The sequence below is a fragment of the Anarrhichthys ocellatus genome, unplaced genomic scaffold, assembly GCF_004355925.1.
Source record: "Anarrhichthys ocellatus isolate YVR2014 unplaced genomic scaffold, GSC_Weel_1.0 scaffold446, whole genome shotgun sequence".
NCBI classification, from domain to species: Eukaryota; Metazoa; Chordata; class Actinopteri; order Perciformes; family Anarhichadidae; genus Anarrhichthys; species Anarrhichthys ocellatus.
The window spans coordinates 11,276-20,708 of record NW_022280420.1 but is presented as its reverse complement, the minus strand read 5'-3'; the positions used below and the strand labels follow the sequence as shown (position 1 = coordinate 20,708).

The 9,433-nt window shown below is 40.5% G+C and overlaps 1 protein-coding gene across 1 annotated transcript in view; it reads right to left on the bottom strand.

Annotated features, from left to right (window-relative positions):
- LOC116401440 (low-density lipoprotein receptor-related protein 5-like) overlaps nt 1–8,950 on the bottom strand; it is a 24,274-nt gene extending 15,324 nt beyond the window's left edge. The window contains exon 1 of the mRNA XM_031879827.1: nt 8,687–8,950. Coding sequence (XP_031735687.1) covers nt 8,687–8,771 — 85 coding nt within the window. The 5' untranslated portion in view covers nt 8,772–8,950. The remainder of the gene's footprint in view (nt 1–8,686) is intronic.
- Nucleotides 8,951–9,433: the final 483 nt, after the last annotated feature.

The following is a 9,433-nucleotide window of genomic DNA, read 5'->3' as shown; positions in this document are numbered from 1 at the left end:
GGGCAATCACTTTTTCACACAGGGCCATGTAGGTTTGGATTTTTTTTTCCCCTTAATAATAAAAACCTTCATTTAAAAACTGCATTTTGTGTTTACTTGTGTTATCTTAATCTAATATTTAAATTTGTTTGATGATCTGAAACATTTAAGTGTGACAAACATGCAAAACAATAAGAAATCAGGAAGGGGGCAAACACTTTTTCACACAACTGTATGTCGGAGGGGTTTTTACAAAGAAGACCAATTTGTTTTAAGATGCTTCAGAAACAGGAGGTCTTACAAATATTTTTCAGCCAAATCAAATTGTTTACAGGATATTCAATCTTTGATTCTTTATAATACAGGTAATACTCGACTCCTTTCTTTACAGGGCTTGTATAAAAGCAATAAAGTAGTCCATGAATATGAGATATGAGTTTACAGATAATTACAATTGGTTTATGGTGCTTTGCCGGCTACACTTGTTGTCTTCTTGCTTGTTGTGAGCATCGACAGCGCTGTGATTCTGACATTTTTAGGATTCTGTTGGAAAAACGAGACATTTAATGGCGTCACCTTGTGCTCGAAGATATCGTGATGGAAATTTCTGATTCCGGTTTTGTAGACCAAACATATTCATTGAGACAACAAGCGTCAAACTAATCTGAAAAATCACTGTTTAAAATGTTCCCATCAAACAGGAAGTAGTGATCTGGCTTACACAGGAACCATAGAAGTAAGCTTCCATCTACTGAGCTAACGCGATAGCACAAAGTGACGGCCCAAGCCCGCAGCTGTACGACACTAAACAACAGGCCCATCACCGAGACAGACAGAACAGAGTGACACAGATCTAAATAGATATGAGAGAGAGTCCAGACCGCACACTGGGGGGCTCTTAAGGTCACCTCTGGCCTAACAGAGATGCTCCAGGAGGATTAGTGCTGGCTAGCCGGGGTTTCCTGGTGACGGAGAGGACGAGACTGCTGCATCTAAACTTCACATTCACACATGGAGAACGTACATTTGAAGGGTCTGGCACACAGACACAAAAGGAGGATTTTTTAGACCCCTTTTAGTCATGCACCTCGTGACGTAAATGCAAGGCCAATTTTACAGGTTTTCTTTAACACAACAAATTTCCCCCTGGGGATGAATAAAGTATACATACATCTATCTATCTATCTATCTATCTGCAAGTCCTGACGTTAGCATTTCTACCACACTTCCAACCCGGCACAAGTCTAGTGATGTCACGAAAGCAGATATTCAGAAGTCGATAATAAAACAAGAGAAATTCCACTATTTTCAATACTAATTCAGTACCATGGTAAAGAAAAAAGTAAAATAATAAATCCCATGTCCTTCACTCCTTTATTACTGTTTGCATACACGTTTTGTTAGGAAGTCAAACAGGTCATAATTCCATTATAATGTTATATTGCTGTGAAAACATCTCCTTCAAACAACTGCATTTATTCAAGTTTATCACCCAAAGACTTGTTCTCTCGTCTCCAGCCCTGACCAGACTGTCACAGTTCTGGCATCGACTTGGTACCAAAGTACCAGTTTCTCGGGTCATCCCTGCACAAGTCTAGTCTGAATGCTGTCACATTGACGTCAAGACAGCAGCTGGCAGTACAATATTAAATACCCAACTGTATCGATGAAAACACTATCAGGCAAAACACGAGCAGAAAACCATTTGCTCACATACAGCTTGTGAGCAAATATGTCATGCAAGCAGTTTTAAATTCCCATCAGAGATTCAAATTAATATATAATTACTTTTCAACTCATCGCTGAAAAAAAACAAAAACATATCGCAATATGTCAAAAGACAAAGACAATTGGCTAACTCTCCTACATTCTGGTTCAATACTCCTTATTACACAGTAATGATTCATTCACGCGAACATTATTCGATCCAACACTGACACACAGAAGTGAAAAACATTTATTTAAATCACAGCTATGAAATTCTACAAATGTTGTTAAATTTGAAATTGCATCATGTGGGAAGACAAATGACATCACTGCACCTGGAATTGTTTGGATGGATGGACGTGTGTGTGTGCGCGCGCATGGGTGCAACACAACACAAAAGAAGACCAAAAGACTACATTTGAGTTTGTCAATGGGATTAGCAATTGAAGTACGATGGGGGGGGGGGGGGCTTTTGTGTGTGTGTGATGGGGTGTTTGGGGGGGAAGGAGGTCATACTGAGGTGGCAGCATGAAAAGAAAGAAGGGTCCCAAAAGAAGTTTCTAAAGCTCAGGCAATGCACTGCTGCACCCCTTTCTGGATGTGTGCGCACGCACACGCACATACACACACACACACACACAGACACACACACACACACACACAACTCAGCTCTCCTGCTTTGTTCTACTTGGAGAAAGCTTGCAGGCTCCCTCGCTTTACATCTTATCAGAACCCATCTTAACAGCAACCTCTGTATGTGTGTGTGTGTGTAGGGTCGCAAGAGATTTTCTTAACACCTCCCCAGTCGAGAAAAATGTGTGCAGCGAGCGCAGTTATGCAACCTGTGTGTGTGTGTGTGCGTGGGACCCTGGAGAAATCAAGGTAGACTACCACAGACTTCCTCTCTCCCTCCACCTCTGCCCCATTCCTCCCTCTCTACTCCTTTCCTCTTCTCTTTGTCTCGCCTGTCTCCTCCCCACTTCTCCTCTCCTCTACATTCCCTCTCCTCTCCCTCCCCACTTCTCCTCTCCGCTACATTCCCTCTCCCCTCTCTCTCTCTCCCCACTTCTCCTCCTCTCCTCTACATTCCCTCTCCTCCCTCCCCACTTCTCCTCCTCTCCTCTACATTCCCTCTCCTCTCTCCCCACTTCTCCTGAATGCACTGAATGCAATGGTCCATATAGAGCGGGCTAATGGAGAGCAGTGAGGTAATCACCTATTGGTTGATCTCAGCAGTGGAAAGAAAAACATACCCAGGTTGGCAGAGAAAGTTTGTTTTTTGTGTTTCGAGTGGCCCACCCAAATAGACCAGCCCCCACCCCGAAAAAAGATTAATTTTCCCATTCACACGTCAGTTGAGCTGCTTGTGTATGGACGGTTAAAACATATGACAACTTTGGCTTCTTTTGTGAAATAAAATAAATTTTGGGGAGAAAAACAGCCATTTCTTTAATGAGAGTAAGACATTAAAGTAATAATTGTTTAAGTGTTGTTACAGATACTTCGGTATTCACTCTTTGATAGATACAAAATATTACCCAGCCCTACAGGACAGAAGCAGAACCAGACAGAGGTGATGGATGTTGGTCAAAGAAGATGAGAAAGTAAGACGGACTAAATCAAATATTTCAATATTTTACCTATGGACAAAAAAATGTCATCTTTTCAAGCTTGTGGAGAATTCATGATTTTAATCTTTTTTTTCTTTGTGTAAAATGCAGTAAGATGAAACCATAGTTAAGCAATCATAACTTGCAGGACTTTTTCACAATTTCTGACATTTGACAAACTATTAAAGATTAAAACGTAAAGAAAATAATGGTTAGCTGCAGTCCTACGCCGAAAGAACCTGTTGGTTTCTATGCTTTTTAATGCTGGAAAAAATAAATGCATTGCTGTTTGAACATTGAGATATTAGCATCCGAAGAACAGGACACTGGCTTTTGTTTTTTTACGCAGGATTAGAAGTGGAAACACAGCTACAATTGGTAATGAAGTAATGAAGGTATACTCAAAGTATAAGATGGGTGTTGGACCAGGACCAGCAAAAGGAATCCACTTTTCAACGTCTGAGAGTTTTTAAGACAGAGTAATGCACGACCAAATAGACAAAAAGGATTTATGACGCGGCTGCGCTCAACACAAGAGACACTTTGCTGAGTCTTTCCTCGACGTCTTCTGTTACGACTCTCAGCTCGTCAAACTAGTAGAAGCTGATGTGTGTGCAGCGAGGTCTGCCTGACACAGAGGATTGTGAATGCATCGCGGAGACCTTTCAGAACAAGCCGGAAGTTCTTGCTGCCCATCGCGTTGCCGTGCATCACACCATCCTGTCCTGGCCGGCGGACCACATGCACGCCGGCAAACTTGGATTCTAAATTGGACTAGAAGATGAACACATCCTGCGAGTGTGGGATAAACGTTAGTAAACGGTGAAAGTTTATCCATCCACTGATAAAGACCATCTGAGGTGGTTGAAAGCTCTGGGGGAGAAGAAAAGCTAGTAAGTGGACCTTGTGTTACGATCGTCAAAGAAAACGAGAAGTCAAGATTTTTTTTTGTGCTGCTATCAAAGTCAAAACTAGGGATTTAATAATAATATAATGTTTCAATAGTTTTGCCAGTAAAATACCTGAGTTTCATCCCAAATTCATGATACCAAAGCAATGCTTTTCCCCCCCCCAATACCTTAGTTCAGAGTATGCAAAGCTGCTCACTGCATCAGTGTTAGTGCCTATAATAACATAATATGAAAGGCATGGCTGTCAAACATACAGCCCGTGGGTCACAACAGGCCCACAGGCGAATGATACGAGAAGTTGAGAAGATAAATGAATGGTCGGCAGGTTTGAGAGATCAGAGAGACGTCTCTTGGCTGCTCATCGACTGTTCTGTAAAACCGAGTTCATTAACTGTGAACGTTTGCAGAATGTACGTGTACCTATTGACACTCAAAGAGAGGGAAGCATTCAAAGTTGATGTCATTTATTGGTTATTATGCAATGGTTTTACTTGAAATCAAACTGGGCCCACGAACTACAGCGAGTTTGACATGTCCCAGTTTGGAATGACTTTCTTTCTTTCTTCAAAAAGCAAGTTGACATTCTATGTTACTCTTCATAACTCAAAGCTACAGGCTTTACTCACCAAGTATTGAGGCCCAATACCAATTTGATGCAAGTTTTATGAGTGTCAGAGCAGTGTGGTCAAAAATAAATATATGAAATAATATTTTCTCCGACAGCGAGTTGATACACCCACGAATGATGTATCTTTCAATAAAAAGCTACATTTTAAGCCCTCAATGGTGCGTGGTATCGAAAATCGATATTTTTCGAGGTATTATAATCAAAGTAAGAAAATTCCAGTATTGTGGCAACAATATGTTGGAGCGAAGCAACACTGTCGTGTACAGGACTCTGAATGCACCACGGGAACCACTTATCAATATATGAATTATTACTCAGGCACTCAAGTAAAACACTTCTTTAGCGCTGGGCAGCAGTTTGGGAAGGACAATGTCCTGTATTTATTATCACCAGCATATTTCATACAACAGAAACAGAGAAAGGTGTCACTGTGGACGGAGGTCTCTACTAACATGGAGACCCAAGTTTGTAGTTCTCACAAGAAAGCAGCATTTTAAAGATCAGACGCTGTGGTGTAGACTTCACATCATTTATGAAAAAACACACCATTTACTGAGTGATCCGACAGCCCACACACACACACACACAGCTGTGATGTTTGCCCTGCAGTGGTTTTGACACCTCTGTGGTGTTTCTGACCAATGGGTGTGAAGCGTGCATACATGTGGTCACCTCAGTGCCAAACGTGGGACATCATTCTTATTTGTTCAGGACTAAACGAGAGCGAGAGTTTTCTGCACACTCACGGTTTGAGTCAGACAGACTCGCGGTGTTTTTCACTGTCAATAAACATAGTCATGATACTTATGTGCCATCCTGTTGTCATGGCGATATGAGGAACGTGGGAGCTGTTCTCCCGGATCCATTTGTCATATTATGTTTACAATATATCTATGGTTTTGTCCCGCTGATGAATACTGTAGTTTGACTTTTTTGTTATTCTGTATGTGTATTGGCAATAATGTGGTGATACAATACGTATCCTGACACAGGGGCTATGATTCAATTCATTGCGATACTGTAAGCAATGCAATTTTTATTTTGTTAAATCTAATTTTAGGAAAACTGTGCATAATCTGAGTTAAAAGAAGAAGAAAAAGAACAGTGTGATTTGCATTTGCATTTATCACAGTCCATCCGACGTCTTAGCCCTACTCTGTGTGCAACCTGAGAAAAGGAAATAACATTCTACATCAGTCAAAAATACATACAGTCAATTAAGTTATTTTTTCCCCAAAAAAATTTGATTTCAAAATCGAATCAATACACTATCACAAAACATAATATCACCATACTCAAATGTTTTTTTGTTCTAAAACATACAATTATTCAGTAAATACACCACTCGTAATTAGTTTTTTGTAAAATTGTGACGCTTTTATATTTTGTTTAAGTTGCTAACGAGTGGCTAAATGAGACTACAAAACGTCACCATGGTGAACACGCCTTTCGCTTAGTGGTGCCGACGTGACTTCATGTGACCGTATTGTTGGTATTTTTTATAGCCTAACGTTAGCGTTTTACTTTTGCCGATAGCATTCATGCTTCAAAAGTCATAAACATTGGTGATCATCGTGAAGACGATCTCGCTGAACAAAACGTGTAAGTATCATCAACGTTTGTTCACCACAAAGCGCATTTTCTACAAAAATCTAATGGAAGAATCCCATTCGCTTTTTGTTGAGGGAAGCAGTGTGATGCTAACTTCCTGCTTAGCCTACAAAAAGTAGGCTAGTTACAAGGTAGGTTAGGGTCAAAGGTCGGACGGTGTCTTTTTATGTACAGATAGTAACGCCCCTAAGGCACATTTGTGATGAGTGATATTGGGCTACAGAAATAAAAGTGATCTGACTGAAGGTCCTCTGTGTCGTAACGTTCTGAATAGAGGTAGGAGGTGGTACAAAGTTCACTCCTGCTATTGTAAGTAGTTGCTTCCATTGGTTATCATGATGCTTTTGTAAATCAGTTCTTTTGGTGTTGACTCTTGACCCTGATAGAGTTAGAATGTTTAGTGACATGGTTTGACTGGAGTAAAAGTAAAAGTGAGGCAAAACATACTTGAGTCAACGATTGTTTTTTTGCACTTATGATATGTTACGTGTTGGTTATGATGCTGTTGTAGGTCCGTAGTCGTTTTTTTGCACTTATGATATGTTCCGTGTTGGTTATGATGCGTTGTTGAGCAGAATTACTGTTCTGTAATAAATGCATTTTTTCAGTGGACTATTCGGGAATATAGGGCTGTCGTCACTTTAAGAGATTATACAAAATGATCTGAATGCACACAGCCTTACAAATCAAACGATAATTTTAATTTATAAACTGCATGAAATGAACAAAACCACAAAGAAATATCGGAATAAAGAACGGGTAAAGGAGGACTCAGCCGACCGACCACACATTCAGTGCCAACTTTTGACACGATGCAGTTTTCCATCATAAGTCTTTTGCCCCTAAAAAAATACTAAAAGAATACTAAGGGCAGTACATTGATATAATAATATTCAACATTTTTTTAAGTAGCACCTCGCTCCAATACCCACAGACCCAGTGGATACATTTCCTTTGTTTTTTAAATACTTAATTTACAGCACAAGACAAAACTCACACCATCTTTAACAACATCAAACCTAAATTTGGGTGTATATTTTGTTTGGATATCTTATTTATCGTCATTTCTACCATTTAAACATTTCGAAATAAACCATTTAATCTCCAGAGAATTGCACCCTTTGGGACTCTTTACCAACCGTGTTTACCTGGTTTAGAGAGGGTTATAATCAGGAGGCAGGCTTATAAATGTGTCTAGGGGAGGTAAACGTGACATTTAAAGGCAAGAATCAAACGTGAGAGCATAATATTCACTCACTGAGGGTAAACTCACTGTAACGCATCCTGTTCTCTGTAACTAACGATGTGCACCATTATGAGAACTAGTTCCGAGCGGATGCTGACAGTTCTATGAAGGCATAGCTTTAAAAGGAAAAGCACAGATATCATGTCTTTAGTGAAAATAATTAGATTATCATCACCAGATCTGGACTTGAGGTTAATATGCATCTTTTACTGGACTACAGTTTATAGGTCTGTGTAGGTTATACTTTATATATATATATATATATATATATCAGAGCATGAAATATCAAGCTTTAGTTTTAAGATGCAAGCAGACAAACACGAGCTAGCTAATGCCTTGCATCCATATGAGAGGAAGGTAAGCTCCGCCTCTAACTGGGCACTTAAAGATAAAATAATAAAAACCGCAAATTAGCCGCTGGAGAAAGTACGACTTATAAAAGACCTTGACCCGGAGTGGGAAAAACATTTTTTAGCGTGTCCGGCAGCGTTTTCTTCCCGCAAAAATAAGACATTCCAGCTTTCTTTTTTCACTATCAAAGCAGAAAGTCTGCGTGACACCCGACACCGAGCAGGAATGGCTCGCGCTGCCGAGGCCCGAGAAAAATAGCCCAGGCTCGGCTTCAAACTTCATTTATGCTCCGACACATTTAAACTCGTCAACCGCACCGGTTCTGACAAAGCGCGAGAGGCTGTTTGGCTACACTGGGCTTTCTCCTCCAGTGTGTCGCGCGCACCTATGCAAAAGTTTCGAGACTTTTCATTGCAACTACTGTGTTGTTGTACCCTTGGGACACACAAAAAACCTCAACTTTCAGAACAAGGAATCACAGCTAGCGCTGTGGCTCAACTCAATGCGGGAGCGTTAGTGGGGAACGAGGCGCACGGATACAACAGCGTGTTAACGACGGTGTTCTTAACGCGCCTTTCTCCCGGTGGCTCCGCGGTCCTTGTTCCTTGCGGATCCATGTTGTGAACAAAAAAAGTCAACGTACCGTCAACCGCCGACAGCAGGCAACTCCACAGCAGCAACACCACCAGCCGACCGCCCATTTCAAGTCCTCTACCCGTTAAATCCATAACTCCCGATCCATTGTTGGGTGATTTACTCCGTAATTAAGTTGTAAAGACGTCCGCTTTTCTGCGTGTACATGTGCACGCACGGGCCAGTATTCCGTTGACCCACTAAATATGTGTCTGCACGCGTTAGTGTGCGCTCCTCTGTGCGCCCCTCTCTATCGACAACACTTTTTTCTCTCTTTAGGGGCTCGCGCTACTTGCTTTATACTTTGGACTGTCGAGCTCGCGCACGGATAGAAAGGGCAGGCGGACGTGGTGTGACGTCATCCGACACGAGGCAGCAAGATTTATTTATTTGTATTCACTAATTTGACTTTTGTGTTATTGTTATAACTTTGTGAAACGTATTTACTTTATAATTTGTTGTATAATATTTTTGGGGAAAATGTATGTACGCAAAAATATGCAAACCATAGATTATCTTATTATATATGTTACATTTCCAGAAGATAAATCTGAACATTGGATAAAGCCAGGGTTTAACAATCTTGTTTCATGTTAACATATTAGAGTCAAAGGTTTTTAACAGAAGGAATATTGAATATCAAATTTATCATAACAACGTTGAGAGTTGATTACTTTTATTGAGGCAATTTTTTATTATTTTTGAATACCAAGTTATCTGGAATGTTATGTTTGAATATGCAAATGAGGCATTATAT